We start from the raw sequence: 18,882 nt of genomic DNA, 5'->3' as shown, positions 1-18,882 counted from the left end.
GCGTTTGGTCATCACGGCAGTCAGAAAGGAGGAATTTTTGGCATTTCTCAATCTCACCAAAGCTTATCTGCATATTCCCACCCGGAAAGAGCACCAAATGTTCCTCAGATTTGCAGTTCTAGGAGTGCATTTTCAGTTCAGGGCCCTTCCCTTTAGTCTCTCAGTGGTGCCTCACATGTTCACCAAAGTAGTGGTAGTTGTGATGACGGCCCTTCACAGGGAGGGCATTTTGGTCCACCCATATCTGGATAGCTGACTTGTTCAAGCAAAATCAAAGGAGCTTTGCCATCTATCCAGAAGGTGTTTCAGAATCTGCATTCACTAGGTTGGGTGGTTAATTATGCAAAGAGCCATTTAGTACTATCCCAAACACTGAAATACCTGGGGGCCTGATTCAAGACCAGGGTAGGCAAGGTGTTTCTGACCTCAGCCAGCATCTTCAAGTTGCAAGATCAAAGACAAAGCAACCTCTGGATTTGATCTCCCATGGTCTGGTATTATTTTTAGTTCCATGGCATTGGCTTTAGATCTTGCTCCCTGGACATTAGCGCATATGCGCCCACTTCAGAAGGCGCTGCTGGTGCATTGGTATCTTCCAACAGGACTTGTGTCCTCTTTTTGGGGATGTCAGATCAGGTCTGTCCTGGTGGCTTTCACGGGCCAATTTGGAAGAGGGGGTAGGACTGGAATCTTGGATTGGGTGGTGGTGACCATAGATGCCAGCCTGACAGGATGGGGAACCATTTGCCAGATTTCGTCAGCACAGGGGCACTGGTCAACTGCAGAAACATCCTGGTCCATCAACTGGCTTAAGACCTGGGTGATTTCAGTTGGCATTGCTGGCTTTTTTGTCATGTATCCACAATCAGGCAATGAGAGTATTGTTGGATAGTGCAACAGCAGTGGCTAACATCAACTACTAAGGAGGCACCAAGAGGGTAGATGGTGTCACTAGAGACCCACGAGTTGTTTCGCTGGGCAGAGCAGAATTTGTTGAGTCTGTCGGAATCCCATGTAGCCAGGGTGGAAAATGTTCATGCAGATTTTCTCAGCAGGCACACGCTTGATAATTCCTACTCTCTAGGATCCAGTGAGGTGATGTCTCTTATTTGATCAAGATGGGGAGTTCCTCAGATGGCTCTGATAGTGTCCATGGCAAATGCCAAAGATCGGGGATTCTTCATTCGCAAACAAGAGTTGGGAGCAGAATGTCGTCTTGTTCTCTCCCAGCCGAGCAGGACTGTGCTATACATGTTTCTGCCTTGGCTACTGATAGTCAGGGTACTGCAGAGTAGAGAAACTCATTGCGCACAGGTGATTCTGGTGGCTCTGGAGTGGCCCCATAGACCAAGGTTTGCAGATCTGGTAAATCTTGTACTGAATAGGCCATTGAATCTCTGGCATTTTTATGGCTTGCTTCATCAAGGCCCAGTCATCTTGGAGCAGGAGGCTCGCTTTTGTCTTGCGGCCTGGCTTTTGAGCAGAGGCAGTTGAGGTTGAAGGGCTACTTAGAGGAGATTATTACGACTTTCTTTGGGCAAAGAAGTTCCTTGGCTTATGTTTGGGTCTGGAGGGTGTTTGAGGAGAGGTGTCTCAAGCAGGGGGTATCACCTGTTCAGACTTCTATTCCTCGAATTTCGTCCTTTTTGCAGAAGGAGCTAGAAAGGGGTCTGGCTTTGAGTTTCCTTTAGGTACAAATAGAAGCTTTGATCGTTACAGAGGGGAAAGTTCATAGTTCCTCCCTGGCGACACAACCGGGCATAGTTCATTTTCTAAAAGGAGTGAGACACTTGCGTCCTCTGATAGAAACAGGTATGTCCCCCATAGAATCTTAATTTAGTTCTATGGGCCTAGTGTAAGGCGCCCTTTGAAATCTTCGAAGAGGCCTTCCTTGGATCTCATGTTGAAAATGGTCTTTTTGGTGGCTATTTGTTCAGCAAGACACATCTGTGAGCTGCAAGCTTTGTCATGTAGGGATCCTTTTCTCCAATTCTTGGAAGAGGGGTCTCTCTCCAAACAGTTCCCTCTTTCTTGCCAAAGGTAGTTTCCACCTTTCATCTGAGCCAGTTGGTAGAATTACCTGTCTTTGAGAATTTGGCAGCATCAGCCCTACTTACTTGAGAACTTCATTTGTTGTATATGCGTTGCATCCTTTTGCTTATTTGAAAGTCACCAATAATTTTTGGAGAACAGATCATCTATTTGTTCTCTTTGCTGAGTGCAGCAAGGGAGAAAAGGCATCAAAGGTGACTATTTCCCGATGGTTGAAAGAGGCGATCTCTTCAGCTTATATAAACAAAGGGCTTACAGTCCCAGAGGAACTGTGGGCTTATTCTACTAGGGCGCAGGCTGCGTCCCTGAGCTAAGTATCAGTTGGTCCTGCCACAGGAGTTCTGTTGGGTAGCAACTTGGTCTTCACTGAATGCTCTTACTAAGTACTACAGGCTGGATGTTCAAGCTACGTATTCCACTGGGTTTGGTGAGAGTGTGTTGCAAGCAGGTCTTTTAGGTTCCTACCCAGTTTAAGGGAGCATGGGTACATCCCATTTGTCTGGACTGATCTGAGGAACAAAGAGGAAAGGAAAATTGGTTTACCTGCTAATTTTTGTTCCTTAAGTCCCATAGATCAGTCCAGAGTTCCTCCCTGTTTTTATTTTTTTTCTGAAGACTGCCCTATTTTCCTTGTTTAAATATGTCCACAGTTGTGAACTAGAGTGGGACTTATGAAATGAAAATTAGCAGGTAAGAACCAATTTTCCTTTCTCATTGGGTTTTTATCTCCTTATCCTTTGCCTACAGCTGACAGTCACTCAGCAGTGCATGGTTCGGAGAAATGTATCCTTGAAGGATACTAATGAAACAGGAGAGTTAGGGCATCCCAACAGAGAGGTTCCCATTAAAAGCAAACATACTCCATATGCCTATATGTAAAAAATCACCAAAGCTAATGATTTCCGAATTATCCCAAACAACTGAAAAGCAGGTTGTTAAAACAAACAAAAAACACACTTTGAAATGTCTGTATGCCAATGCCAGAAGTCTAAGAAGTAAGATGGGAGAGTTAGTGTATAGCAGCAAATGATGAGGTTGACATAATTGGCATCAAGGAAACTTGATGGAAGGAGGATAACCAATGGGACAGTGCTGTATCAGGGTACAAATTATATCGCATTGATAGGGAGGTTCAACTTGGCAGGGGTGTGGCACTTTATGTCCGGGAGGGAATAGAGTCCAACAGGATAAAGAACATACAAGAGACTAAATGCTCAGTAGAATCTATATGGGTAGAAATCCCATGTATGTTGGGTAAGAGTATAGTGATAGGAGTATACTACTGTCCACCTGGACAAAATGGTCAGACAGATGATGAAATGCTAAGAGAAATCAGGGAAGCAAACCAATTTGGCAGTGCAATAATAATGGGAGATTTCAATTACCCCAATATTGACTGGGTAATGTAACTTCAGGACTTGCTAGAGACATAAAGTTCCTGGATGTAATAAATGATTGCTTCATGGAGCAATTGGTTCAGGAATCAACAAGAGAGGGAGCTATTTTAGATTTAATTCTTAGTGGAATGCAGGATTTGGTGAGAGAGGTAATGGTGGTGGGGCCACTTAGCAACAGTGATCATAACATGATCAAATTTAAACTAATAACTGGAAGGGGGACAATAAGTAAATCTGCAGCTCTAACACTAAACTTTCAAAAGGGAAACTTTGATAAAATGAGGAAAATAGAAAAAACTGAAAGGTGCAGCTGCAAAGGTTAAAAGTGTTCAACAGGCTTGGACATTGTTTAAAAATACAATCCTAGAGGCGCAGTCCATATGTATTCCATGCATTAAGAAAGGTGGAAGGAAGGCAAAACGATTACCGTCATGGTTAAAAGGTGAGGTGAAAGAGGCTATTTTAGCCAAAAAAACATCCTTCAAAAATTGGAAGAAGGATCCATCTGAAGAAAATAGGATAAAACATAAGCATTGTCAAGTTAAGTGTAAAACATTGATAAGACAGGCGAAGAGAGAATTTGAAATGAAGTTGGCCATAGAGGCAAAAACTCATAATAAAAACTCTTTAAAATATATCCAAAGCAAGAAACCTGTGAGGGAGTCAGTTGGACCATTAGATCAGTGGTTCTCAACCTTTTTTCTGTCGGGACACACCTGACAGATGGTTCTCACATGCGTGACACACTGACCCGTGATCGTCATGGGGCTAGATGTAAAAGTACAGTTTGCATCCACGGGAACCCCCCTGACCCACAATAATGGATGTAAAGCAGAATTATGACATTCCCCATACAACTCACCCTACAAAAAAGATATTCTGGTTCTGGTGTCATCTCAGTAACAGCAACTCAAACTCCTTCTACTTCCAGGCTCAATAGCCCTACTTATGAAAAGACAGCAGTTTACCACCAATGCATGTCCTCTTGAGAAAACACAACAAATAAGACTGATAAAACTCTTATATGCTAGTAAAATATCTCATCTCGGTAACAGACACAGAACCGACCTAACATACTCCCAGGATCTGTAGTAATGCACATAAACTAATCCGCACACAGTTACACCTGTATTATGGAATACACTCAAACAGGAGCAACCCTATCTATGAAAAGGCAACACTATAAATATTAAATCAGGCCTTAAAAACCAATACACCTCTTATTAGGAAAACAGAACTAGCAAGCAGCTATAGATCCCCACACAGAAATAATTGTAAAACTATACTAATAAGCAGAATAAATGTTTCTAAACAGCTATGAACAGAATAACATCCAACACTTAAAAACTCATAAAAACTATTAAAAATTCTCCAAACACCAATAAAATATTAAAAAAAAAAGCAGACACATCATATAATATTAAATAATTAAAATGGCAGTCAATCAAGAAAAATAAACTTAAAAAGCCACCTTTACTTACCCCTTCCAGCAGCTCTCCTACTCCTCTTCCATGCAGGCCGTAGTACACACCAGAAGCAGCAGTAGAAGCTAAGCTCTATACTCATGGTCCTCTTCCTTAATGCCCATGTCTCTCACACACACACACCATACCAGTCATGCCCCCATGACCAGTTTCTGTCTCTCACACACCAATCATCTCCCAAACAGTCTTTGACACACACACCAGTCACCTTCCTGAACAGTTTCTCTCATGCCATACACACACACAGGCTTCCCACTCCCGTTTCTACTTACATATACGGGCTTCTCACTCTCATAATCACTTTCTCTGTTTCACACACACTCACCAGTCTCTCACTCCCATGCTTGTTCTCTCCACATGCACAGGCTTCTCATTCCCATAATCACTTTCTTTCTCTTACACACACACACACAAACACACACCAGTCACCTGATCTCTCTCATGCATACACACACACAGGCTTCCCACTCCCATGTTCTTTCAGATATACAGGCTTCTCACTCCCATGCTGTCTCTCACACACACCCAGGTTTCTCACTCCCATGCTCACTCTTCACATGCACAGGTTTCTCATTCCCATAATCATTTTCTTTCTCACACACACACACACACACACACACACACACACCAGTCACCTGATCTCTCTCATGCATACACACACAGGCTTCCCACTTCCATGTTCTGTCTTACATATACAGGTTTCTCCCTCACATGCTGTGTCTCACACACACCCAGGTTTCTCACTCCCATGCTCACTCTCTTCACATGCACAGGCTTCTCATTCCCATAATCACTTTCTCTCTGTTACACGCACATACATACACACACACACACACCAGTCTCTCTCTCATTTCCATGCTCGCTCTCCACTGCATAGGCTTCTCATTCCCTGAATCACATTCTTTCTCTCATATTCACACACACCAGTCTCTTTCTCTCATACACACCGTCCCCTTACCAACCAGTCTCTCGCTCTCATGCATGCACACACACACACAGGCTTCCCACTCCCATGCTCTCTCTCTTACATAATCAGGCTTCTCACTCCCATGCTTTCTTTAACACACATCCAACCTCCCCCCCCCCCCCCCCCCCACAACAGCAGGCTTCTTACGCCCATGCTTTCTCACATACCCAGATTTCTCACTTCAATGCTTTTTCTCTCTCTCTCTCACACACACACACACACATCAGTCACCTCCCTGACTAATGTCTCACACTCTCACATACACATCAGTCATCTCCTTGAGCAGTCACTTTCATTGTCTCTCACATATACACACATCAGCTCTCTGACCAGTTACTCTCACTCACACACATGCTCTCAATCACACGCAGGCTGGCTGCTTCTTTCTCTCACTCACTTCCTCTTCCCTGCCCCTCCCCGAGCACAAATGGTAGCTGCAGCAGCCTCCTCCTCCAACCCCCGCAAGCCAAGAAAGTAGAATCCCATCGGCTGCGGGAGGCTCATGCTGCTCTCTCCTTTCCCGATTACCGTCTGCTTCAATTGCTCGGGGGCCGATGCTGCAGCTGCCGCTGCTACTTTATCACGCGGCACTGCTCTTTCTCCTTTCCGCGCACCGCGTATCACTTCCTGTTCCGGGTCACGGGGGGGCAGGCGCGGGAAGAAGAAAAGGCCAGTCACAAGTGCCACAGCTTCTTTTAGCACTGCTGCCGTTCCCACTGGGCTTGAACGTGTTGATAGCCCGGCGGCAACAGCAGCAGGGAAGAAAGAGCAGCGGGAGAGAACGGGAGCATGCGACACAGCAGCCGGTGCTTGGCAACACACTAGTGTGTCGCGACACACCGATTGAGAACCGCTGCATTAGATGACAGAGGGGTTAAAGGGGCTCTTAGGGAAGATAAGGCCATTGCAGAAAAACTAAATGAATTCTTTGCTTCCGTGTTTACTAATGAGGATGTTGGGGAGATACCAGTTCCGGAGATGGTTTTCAGGGGTGATGAGTCAGACGAACTGAACGAAATCACTGTGAACCTGGAAGATGTAATAGGCCAGATTGACAAACTAAAGAGTAGCAAATCACCTGGACTGGATGGTATGCATCCTAGGATACTGAAGGAACTCAAAAATGAAATTTCTGATCTATTAGTTAAAATTTGTAACCTATCATTAAAATCATCCATTGTACCTGAAGACTGGAGGGTGGCCAATGTAACCCCAATATTTAAAAAAGGCTCCAGGGGTGATCCGGGTAACTATAGACCAGTGAGCCTAACATCAGTGCCGGGAAAAATAGTGGAAACTATTCTCAAGATCAAAATCGTAGTGCATATAGAAAGACATGATTTAATGGAACACAGTCAACACGGATTTACCCAAGGGAAGTCTTGCCTAACAAATCTTCATTTTTTTGAAGGGGTTAATAAACATTTGGATAAAGGTGAACCGGTAGATATAGTGTATTTGGATTTTCAGAAGGCGTTTGGCAAAGTCCCTCATGAGAGGCTTCTACGAAAACTAAAAAGTCATGGGATAGGAGGCGATGTCCTTTCGTGGATTACAAACTGGTTAAAAGACAGGAAACAGAGAGTAGGATTAAATGGTCAATTTTCTCAGTGGAAAAGGGTAAACAGTGAAGGTCCACAGGGATCTGTACTTGGACCGGTGCTTTTCAATATATATAAATGATCTGGAAAGGAATACCACGAGTGAGGTTATCAAATTTGCAGTTGATACAAAATTATTCAGAGTAGTTAAATCACAAGCAGACTGTGATACATTACAGGAGGTCCTTGCAAGACTGGAAGATTGGGCATCCAAATGGCAGATGAAATTTAATGTGGACAAGTGAAAGGTGTTGCATATAGGGAAAAATAACCCTTGCTGTAGTTACACGATGTTAGGTTCTATATTAGGAGCTACCACCCAGGAAAAAGATCTAGGCGTCATAGTGGATAATACTTTAAAATCGTCGGCTCAGTGTGCTGCAGCAGTCAAAAAAGCAAATAGAATGTTAGGAATTATTAGGAAGGGAATGGTTAATAAAACGGAAAATGTCATAATGCCTTTATATTGCTCCATGGTGAGACCGCACCTTGAATACTGTGTACAATTCTGGTCGCCACATCTCAAAAAAGATATAGTTGCGATGGAGAAGGTACAGAGAAGGGCAACCAAAATGATAAAGGAGATGGAACAGCTTCCCTATGAGGAAAGGCTGAAGAGGTTAGGGCTGTTCAGCTTGGAGAAGAGACGGTTGAGGGGGGATATGATAGAGGTCTTTAAGATCATGAGAGGTCTTGAACGAGTAGATGTGACTCGGTTATTTACACTTTCGAATAATAGAAGGACTAGGGGGCATTCCATGAAGTTAGCAAGTAGCACATTTAAGAGTAATCGGAGAAAATTCTTTTTCACTCAACGCACAATAAAACTCTGGAATTTGTTGCCAGAGGATGTGGTTAGTGCAGTTAGTGTAGCTGGGTTCCAAAAAGGTTTGGTTAAGTTCTTGGAGGAGAAGTCCATTAACGGCTATTAATCAAGTTTACTTAGGGAATAGCCACTGCTATCAATTGCATCAGTAGCATGGGATCTTCTTAGTGTTTGGGTAATTGCCAGGTTCTTGTGGCCTGGTTTGGCCTCTGTTGGAAACAGGATGCTGGACTTGATGGACCCTTGGTCTGACCCAGCATGGCAATTTCTTATGTTCTTGTGTTCTTATAAAATCATTTTATTATTTTGAAAATAATGATAAAGCTGCTCCAGCAGACTTGAGCTGTACAATCTATAAAATTGGTATAGCAAAATATGCTATCGTATTATAGGTTTTGCAATAGTTTTTTTTCATCATGATGTATTTGATTCCTGTTAGCCAGAACTAACACATTGCCATATTTGTTAGGATTTGAAATATGACCTGATGTTCTTAAATCAGTTGTCTATATCACATTAGAATTAACATTAATTATACCCTTTGTGGCAGTCTAACTAGAGAGATAAAACTTGAATGGGGGTAATAGAAACTGAATTGCCCTCTCACATATGGCAGTATTGCTTCCAGGGTAAGGTTGAGGATATTGGCAGGACAAAAACTTGCTTATCATATTCTTAACAGTATAACTTTTTTTTTTTAATTTCTTTCAAATTAGGTTCCTCTTTCTTTTCTTTCCCATCTAGCCTTTTTAGCTGACAGTAGATAAATGGCCCATCAAGTCTTGTCTAGTTGAGTTTCATCCATTATGGGTAAATGCTCCCTAAAAATGTTCATATGCAACTCAATACCAGTTCTCCCCTCCTCCCCCCCCCCCCACCCGCCAAGGCCTTTGATCAGCCTCTCAACCCTTTTTCTGTCACTGCACTCCACATCTGTCCCAAGTATGCCCAGAATCTTTTAGAGTGATGGCATTCATCATATCTGCTAATAGGCCGTTTCCTAGCGTATAGCCAGATGGACTCAGGACCAATGGGTTATGCTCTCCTGCCAGCAGATGGAGATAGAATAAGGCTGTAAAGTACATATACCTCTGCCATGACCTCTCAGCCCTCCAGTATTCTCCATCTCCAGCAGATGGTGGAGGTATCTCTCCCTATGGGATTGTTGTACTTTTTGGAAGGAGAAATTCTACATTTTAAATTTCAGAAAATTGAGCCCTGCTCTCCTGCAGGGATACTTAAATGTCCCTCCCCCGTTTGAGAATTCCTGAGGTGATTTCCGAGATCCCGCATAGGTGTGCCTTGGTCAGGTAGCTGGTTCCTGGAGTGTACTTTGCTGCTTAGGCAGCTGAAAGGCAGCAGGTGCAGGAAGCTGAGCGTGGCGGTGACGGCCAAACCCCTCTCCCCTCACTGCCAGAGACTGTCTCTGTACTCAGCCAGTAAGTGCTGAGTCCAGGTAAGATTAAAAAAAAAAAAAAAAAAAAGAGAAGATAAACATTCTGGTTCAGAGACAATTAGTGGGATTTTCGATAAGACTCTCAGGGCTCAGCACGCCTTACCAACGTCGTTCCCACTCTCGTTGGGGGTAGGGGGAATTGGGCTTCCGAGCTCATAGCCATGTCATGCATCTACCTCCAATGGAGGCTGAGGAGGTATGTTAAACAGAATTAAAGGATTCACAGACTGATCAAAGTAGGTGGAAGATGTGATTGAGGATAGTAGTTGCCTTGCTCAGTGGAAGGTAAGAAAGTGTTTTTGAATACAGTCATGAATATACTGCACCATATAGGATTGGTGGATATTCAGGTCCTACCCAATATGGTAATTTCACCACATTCTCATCTATAGAACATTAAGTATGTTGTGAACTGGAAGGGTCGCTGATGCAAGTATCCAGTATCTGAAGAAGACCAAGAAGCTCCCCTAGCATAGAGGTTTCCAACTCTTATGCCGTGAAATTTTGGCTGTCCGCAGAGTGAAGTTGAGGGTAGATCACAGTCACCACTACCGGCAGCAGCCTTGCTCTCTTTCCTGCGAACCCGGTTCCCTCCAGTCAGCATGAGGAGTCAGAAAGCAGTGTCCCTTACTTGCTACTGCTCCCTCCTCCTGTGCCATCTTCCTTCTAAAGTCAGAATGCACAGGGCCCTGTAGGCTCGCAAGATCCGCTGCTTCCACATAGTTCTGACTTCAGAAGGAAGGAAGCAGACAGGATGCAGTGGCTGCATGTAAGAAGAGCTGCTTGTTGGATTCCTCTTGCTGGCTGGAAATCACTCTTGGTAGAGGAGGAAGAAATGCCAAGTGGGTGGAAGGGAAGCAAAAACTGTTCTGATGCCAAGGAAGTGAGGAAATGTTAGGTGCTGATGTCAGGGTGGGGGGTGTGGGAGGGAAGGGAAGATGGTACTGATACCAGGGAGCTTGGAGGGATGATGGTGTTGCCAGGGTACAGTCTGGAAAGGGAAGGAAAAGTGATGTACGATGGGGGTGGAGCAGGATGGTGTGCCATAACAAAATAAACTCAGTGTCTGGTGTGCCACAATATAAAAAGGATTCAATTCTGCGAATGTCACTGCCAAGTAGGGGCCACGGAGGAAAGGTGTATAGCAACTCGTCTTCCAGCCAGATCTGGATGAGAGCGTCGATTCCAAGGGACAATTGATCTCTTCTGCAACTGAAGAATTGAGGAACCTTTGCATTGTGAGATGTGGCCAGCAGGTCGATTGATGGGGGGCTCCCAGTTGAAATGCTTTGGTTGACAACCCCTACTCTCCTGGATCCAGACTCTCCCTGCTTAGAAAGTCTGCTCTGATGTTGTCTCTCCCCTCAATGTGGGAGGCTGAGATCATCTGTAGATGTATTTCTCCCACTCCATAAGGAGATCTAACTCCTGTGACACCTGCTGGCTCTTGGTTCCTCCCTGGTGGTTGATGTGGGCTACTGTCGTTGCGTTGTCTGATGTCACGTGGACCACTTGACCCTGGAGTCTGTGTCTGAACTGTAAACACGCCAATCTGACTGCCTGGGCTTCCAGGCAATTGATGTTCCAGAGGGCCGCATCTTCCGTCCAATGTCCCTGGGCTATCAGCTCCTGACAGTGAGCTCCCCAGCCCCAGAAACTCACATCTGTCATGAGAACCAGCCAGTTCCTGCAACTACCACTGGAGGCGAAAACAGACTTCTATCGTTAAGTGGAGACGAACCGCGTAGTCTTGAGACTATGGGTTCTAATGTGATAGCAGAGAGCATTGAAGTGGACACATATGCCCTCGCCCTCGACACTACTTCTAGGGTTGCCACCATCAAACCGAGGACTTGGAGATAGCTCCACACCGTCAGGCAAACAGTGTTCACCAACTGACGCACCTGACACATCTGTATCTGTGAGGTTGGAAGAAAGACCTTGCCCCACCTGGTGTCAAACCGGACTCCCAGATAGTCCAAGGACTGGGAAAGCTGGAGGCTGCTCTTGGCCAGGTTTACTACCCAACAGAGTTCCTGTAATAAGGAGATCACCTTGTTGGTTACCAGGAGGTTCTCTTCTATGGGCTTGGCCCAGATCAGCCAATCGTCCAAGTATGGGTGTACCAGGATCCCGTCTTTCTTCAACGCTGCCGTCACAACCACCATAATCTTGGAAAATGTTTTGGTGGGCAGTGGCTAGGCCAAAGGGCAGCGCCCGAAACTGATAATGTCAACCCAGTATCGCAAAACGTAAGAAACATTGGTGTTCTTGTCGGATTGGAATATGTAGGTAGGCCTTGGATAGGTCCAGGGAGCTTAGGAACTCTCCCAATTGCATGGCCATTATCACAGAGTGTAAGGTCTCCAATCGAAAATGAGTCACTCGCAGGTGACAGTTGACACTCTTGAGGTCCAGGATGGGACGAAAGGAACCTTCCTTGTTGGTTATGACAAAATAATTGGAATAACACCCTTTATTTTCCTGGGGCATAGATACTGGGATCACAAATCTGATCCTGAGGAGTCTTAGAAGCGTCATCTTGTGCTGGGAGTGGCAAGGAGACATGAATATGTCCCTAGGAGTGCTGTGGAATTCCAGCGCATATCCTTCTCGTATGACTTCCAGTACCCATTTGTCCAAAGTGATTTTGACCCACTGTTGGTAAAAGAGACAGACTACCACCTATCTCCTCGTCCTGAGGGTGGGTCAGTAAAATTTCATTGGGGGGTTCGGGATGAGCCTGAACCCGAACCTGCCCCTCTCTTGGGCTGTTGGATACGAAAGGACTGAGACTTCCTAAGGGGTTGAGATTTCTGAAATGTCGAATTTCTGTAGAAACGAAAACTCTGGGAACCCCTGGAATGACCCCTCATAGGCGAGGGACGTTGTAACTGCGTCCTCTTATCTTCTGGTAACCATGGAGCTGGAGATTGACCCCACTTACTGGCCAGCATTTGCAGCTTGTTCCCGAATAGGAGTGATCCTTTAAAGGGCATCTTTGAAAGATTAGCTTTGGAGGCTGCGTTGGCTGATCAATTCCGCAGCCATAGCTGTCGTCTGGCCGCCACCACTGAGGCCACTCTTCTGGCTGAAGTACGGACTATATCAGAGCCTGTGTCTGCTAAATGGTGACAGCGGGGTCCATAACTGCTCTGGAATTCACCCCTAAGTCATCCACCTCCTGAGAGAGAAGTAACAAAAGAGCCACCAGAGCACAACAAGATGCAATCTGTAAGGTCATTGCTACTGCGTCAAAGGCTTGTTTAAGACTAGACTCAATTCGTCTATTATGCGCATCCTTTAAGGATGCTCCTCCCTCCACTGGGATAGTTGGTCACTTAGAGAGGCCGACCCCCGCCCATATCCCGCCCCCATCCCTTTTCAAAACCCTGGCACTTCTGCACGTACCGTGAGATTTGTGCATGGCCGGACCATTTTGAAAATGTGCTCGGTGTGCTCTCGGCCTTGCCACGTGTGTATCCCCCCTGTTTCGATGCGTGCTGGGTTTTGAAAATTTGGCCTTAAATTAGTAAAGTGAAAAACTAGATCTGCAACCTGTTTGCTGACCTTTTATTTCTGCATCACTTTAGAGAATACAGATCTTGTTCTTTTCCAAAATACCTTGCAACTTTAATAGCCAGTCAAGTGTTTTAACATTTTCACTGTTGAAAGGCGTCCTGCCACCGGCACCCTCGAACTGGCAACCCACCCACCACCTTTGGGTGCCCTGCGGCACTTCTCCATCGCCATGGGAACAGAAGAGAAGGAAAAAAAATATCACCTGTAACTGAAAAAGGAAAAAAACCCCCAGAACTGTAATGTGAGGGAGAGACCCGATTGGAAGCCCCGTCCCCCCGTCACCAGGGGCAGCTCCGACCGTTGAAAGGTGCCCTGCCACTGGCGCCCTCGAACTGGCAGCCCACCCACCACCTTTGGGTGCCCTGCGGCACTTCTCCATCACCATGGGAACAGAAGAGAAGAAAAAAATATCACCTGTAACTGGAAAAGGAAAAAAAACAGAACTGCAATGTGAGGGAAAGACCCGATCGGACGCCCTGCCCCCCCCCCCACCCCCGACATCACCAGGGGCAGCTCCGACCGTTGAAAGGCGCCCTGCCACCAGGCGTTGCGCATCGCTCGCCAAAGGGGCCCTCCCCTTTGGGCACCCCTTAGTGCAACCTGTAGTGCAAATGCCAGTTAATATCTTTGCAATTGAATATCTCTCCTTTGTTTAATATACTTCCTGTTATCCCTTTTTGCTCAATTGTTAAAAATCCTGCATTTTGAGCTTTTGTAAACTGTTGTGATGGCTTTACCGAATGACGGTATATAAAACTCATCAAATAAATAAATAAATAAATCTGAAAATACAGTATATATATTTATTATTTATTTTATTTATTTATTTAATGAGTTTTATATACTTTTATTTGCGAAACATCACAACGGTTTACATAATTTGTAAGCATAAAATAAAGAGCTAATAATACAATACAATATATATATAAAAGAATTAAAAGATGAAAATAAAACAAAGCAAAAGCCTAAAATTGAAAGTGACAATAAAAGCAACAATATAAGTAAATCTAAATAAAACCTAGAATATAAATAAAACTGACACAGCTAGAAAGTCATTGATTCTGAATTATAATTAAAAGAAATCTTTTATTCCTTTGATTTAATCTATGTTGCATCCTGATAGGCCTTCCAAAATAACCATGTGTTCACCTCCTTTCTAAAAAATTTTAAATTTGGTTGGAGACTTAACTCTGTGGGTAAGGAATTCCAAGTTTTGGGGCCTGCCAAAGATAGTGCACATTCTCTTAATTGACATAGGAGAAGTGATTGTACAGAAGGAATGGACAGAAAACCTTTATTGGCTGAGCGAAGATTGCGTTGTGGAGTATGAAGTCAGATTGCTGCATGGAGCCAGTCAGTTTGTTCTCCATATATAACTTTGTGTAGGATGCATAAAAGTTTATATTGTATTCGATAACCGGTAACCAATGCGGAGATATAAGGATTGGAGTAATATGGTCATGCTTTTTGGTCCCTGTCAGAATTCTAGCTGCAGTGCTTTGTAGGATTTGTAATGGACGAATGGTGGAGGTAGGTAAACCAAGTAAGAGTGAGTTACAGTAATCAATATTAACAAAGATGAGAAGTTGCAGAACCATTCTGAAACTGGATTGGCTTAGAAGCGGTTTTAATTTTTTTAAAGTTTGGATTTGTGATAGCCTTCTTTTATTTTACCTGAAATGTGTTTTTTGAAGTTACACCAAGGTTGTGAGTCCGAGGAACAGGAATTAATGTAGTAAATTGATCCTCTAGTTTTAAAGGAGGTAATTTGTCAAGCGTTGGTTTTCTGTCTAGTAAAATGACTTCTGTCTTATTGATGTTTAATATAAGTTTCATGTGGGTTAATAACTGTTTCATAATTGTTAAGTACGTTTCTGTGATTTTGTAGGTGAACTCAAGAATTTTTTTGAACTGGAATGAGAATTTGTATATCTGTATATATTTGTATATCTATACAAATATACATATGTATATGTACATATATTGTATATCTGTATCTATTTGTATATCTATACAAATATACATATGTATATGTACATATATTGTATATCTGTATATATTTGTATATATTTGTAGATGTAATAAGTGAGTCCGAGACTGGAAAGAAGATGACAGAGGGGAAACATGTATAAGCTGAATAACGTGGCTGAGAGTGCTGAACCTTGTGGTATTCCAGTATGAAGGGATAATTTGTCTGAAATGCAGTTTTTAATTTTTACTTGAAAGTGCCGATTGGAAAGAAAGGATGTGAACCATTGTAGATTGGTATTTGAAAGTCCAATATCAGCTAACCTATTGAGTAAAATGGTGTGATTGACTGTGCCAAATGCTGCAGATAAAATTGAATAAGATTAGAATGTAATTCTGTCCGTTGTCAAATCCTTTCAGGATGGTGTCTGTTAATGCAAGTAGTACGATTTCTGTATTAAAATGCTTGTGAAATCCGTACTTCGATGGATAAAGAATATTATCTAAGGGCGTACATTTGTGCGCGCAACCCGGCACAAATATATGCCCGATTTTCTAACATGCATGCGCAGCCGTGCGCATGTTATAAAATCCAGGGTCGGCGCGCATAAGGGGTTGCACACTTGTTCACCTTGCACGCGCCGAGCCCTAGGGGAGCCCCAATGACTTTCCCTGTTCCCTCCGAGGCCGCTCCAAAATCGGAGCGGCCTCGGAGGGAACTTTCCTTCCGCCTCCCTTCCCTTCCCCTACCTAACCTGCCCCCCAGCCCTATCTAAACCCTCCCCTGGCCTTTGTTAAATAAGTTGTGCCTGCCTCTGGGCAGGCGTAGGTTGCGCGCTCCAGCTGAGTGCCAGCACGCGATCCCCCAGCACAGCCGCTGTGCCAGAGGCCTCGGTTCCGCCCCCGCCCCGCCCACTCCCTGCCCCTATTTTCAAGCCCCGGGACATACGTGCGTCCCAGGGCTTGCGCGCATTGCCGGGCCTATGCAAAATAGGCTCAGCGCGCGCAGGAGCGGGTATTCGTGGTTACACGTGTAACCCTTTTAAAATTCGCCCCTATATGTTCAGTCAATTGATTCTGAACTACCTTTTCTAATAGCTTACCTAGAAATGGTAGATTAGATATGGGTCTGTAATTATTCAGCATTGAGCGATCAAGATTATTTTTCTTAAGACTAGGTTTAATTATAGCAATTTTGAGTTGTCTGGAACATGACCTTCAATAAGTGATAAATTAATTATGACTGAGGCTGGCCTGGAGATTATAGGGGCGATAGTTTTCAATGTTGAGGTGGGAACACTGTTTAATGGATGTGTAGCTGGATTCATTTATTTATTTATTTATTTATTTATTTATTCATTTGTTCCGGTTATCACCCCATTGTTTACTGTAAACCGGCTTGATGTGATATTATCACGAATGCCGGTATAGAAAAAATTAAAATAAATAAATAAATAAATACATTTATTTTACCAATGTCTCAATTTCAAGAGAAGAGGTGAGCTCAGATTCTGACCATTTGGAAGTTTCTCTGGGATTCATACTTATTGATTGGTTGTCAGTAGTATTCATTCCTGAGGTTAAATTAAGAATTTTGTTCTTAAAAAAGTGGCCAATTTCATTACATCTTTCTTTGGAAGTGATGCATGTCCTCACAAGGATATTTTGTAAAATTTTGCACGATGGAGAAGAGTACTTTTGGATTATATTCGAATTTATGTATTTTGTTGGAGTAAAATTCTTTCTTAGTCTCATTGATTAATTTTTTTGTAATAATTTAAAGAAACTGTTATTTGATTTATTTCTTCTCCAGATTTTTCTCCTTCTTTCTTAGTTCATGTTTTGCCTTCCTAATTTTAATGTTATACCAGGGATTGTGGTTTTTTTGGGGTGTTTTATATTTTTTGTTCATAGAAGGTTTATATCATCAGCAATTGTGTTGGTCATGTTGAGCCAAGCGTTAATGGCTTGTTCAATGTCAATAATTTCGAGGTTACTAAGGTGTTTTTTGATCCCATTAATTAGCTGTTCGTTCTTGAAAGGTGGACGGCAGGTAAAATAAACAGGATGAGTATTAATGAGGTCTGGATTAGTTTTAAATTGAATGAGAAAATGATCCGACCAGGGAACTGATATATTAGTCCACTGTGTAAAAGTGGCAAATTTAGAGTTGATGAATATCAACTCAAGAGAGTGTCCAGCTTTATGTGTCGGTCCAGAAATGATTTGTTCTAAGCCAAGAGCTGAAAGGGAGTCAATAAGTATTTCGTAAGTAGAAGAACATGGATTACTGTCAATGTGGAGGTTAAAATCTCCAAAAACTATTTAAGGCCTTTCAGGATCCAAGTTACGTTCTAAGAATTCAATGACTGGAGAGCAATTATGAGCTAAATGTCCAGGTGGACAATAGAGTAAACAAATCTGTCAGTTACATGATTCAAATAAAGCAATTTCATATGGCTGAACGATATCCACAGGCATTAATCTCAAATTAAAGTCTTTTTTGGCTATGAGCATTAGCCCATAATTTGCTAATAAAATACGGTGACTTAAAATGTGAAGATTTCCGATACTGTATTTTTTTAAATGGCCATCCAGCTCGATGGATGCTTATGTCGTTCTGTAGACTGGCTTTTAGGATACTCTTTTACCTAACCACTACAGTTTGACTGACAATCCAGTGTGGACAAACCTAACCATATCAACGCATTTAAGTGTTGGAGCCAGGGAGAATATGAATCTTTGTCACAGTCTTAATATAGCCTATTATATCCCCATATAGAGTTGTCAACTGCAACAGTGGTCTGGCACCTTGCAAAAATACTTTTATTTCCAAGGTTGTAGTGCTGTTGATCCATTACTGGAAGGCATTTCCTAATCAGTAGTTCCTTTCCTCCTTAGGATAAGTAAATTGCTTCTGCTTCACCTCTGGCATCTGACTCTCTGTTCCTGAACTTGAGTTTATATATAGATGGGTATATTACTAACTACTGGTCTTTTAAGTTAGCCACATACAATTGAACACATTTATTTATTTATATTTCTTATACACTGCCTATAAGGACAACCATGCTAGGCGGTTTACAATAATATAAACATAAGTTAAAACAGCAAACATTTAAAATTCACAAGGCAACTTACTGCTAACCATGACAAACAAAACAGAATAATGTAAAAAGCTAAACAAAATTAAACAAGTGAGTACCTTAAGTCAAGGAAAAACCAATTCTTTTTATCTTATCTTTTCAGGTGGCAATAATAATAATATACTTTTCTTAAACAGAAAGTGACAGGTCATACAAACTTTTACAGAGTTGGAGTTCATCTGTGCCTCTATAAATGCCTGCAAATTCTGTCTGTTGCAGGTTCGAATGCAAGCACTAAAATGCTTTTCAGTGCTAGCCTTTGAGAATCCTCAGGTATCAATGACCCTTGTGAATGGTAAGTGAAGCCTTTCATTTTTTTCCTTAGTGTTCAATTCTTTATCGTTTTGTCTTATTAAAGTTGAATTATTTATGACTTCCTGAATGCTGTCCTTTTTTGTTTCTA

The 18,882-nt window shown here is 42.9% G+C and overlaps 1 protein-coding gene across 4 annotated transcripts in view; it reads left to right on the top strand.

The window, feature by feature from the left end:
- ARMC8 (armadillo repeat containing 8) overlaps nucleotides 1-18,882 on the top strand; it is a 311,684-nt gene that overhangs the window by 78,590 nt on the left and 214,212 nt on the right. For all 4 annotated transcript variants that reach the window (XM_029606184.1, XM_029606183.1, XM_029606181.1 and 1 more), the window contains exon 8: nucleotides 18,699-18,774. In XM_029606184.1, coding sequence (XP_029462044.1) covers nucleotides 18,699-18,774 — 76 coding nt within the window. The remainder of the gene's footprint in view (nucleotides 1-18,698; nucleotides 18,775-18,882) is intronic.

Source organism: Rhinatrema bivittatum, chromosome 6 (assembly GCF_901001135.1).
Source record: "Rhinatrema bivittatum chromosome 6, aRhiBiv1.1, whole genome shotgun sequence".
Classification (NCBI taxonomy): domain Eukaryota; kingdom Metazoa; phylum Chordata; class Amphibia; order Gymnophiona; family Rhinatrematidae; genus Rhinatrema; species Rhinatrema bivittatum.
The sequence above is the reverse complement of the archived record's forward strand: the minus strand, read 5'-3'. Positions and strand labels throughout refer to the sequence as shown.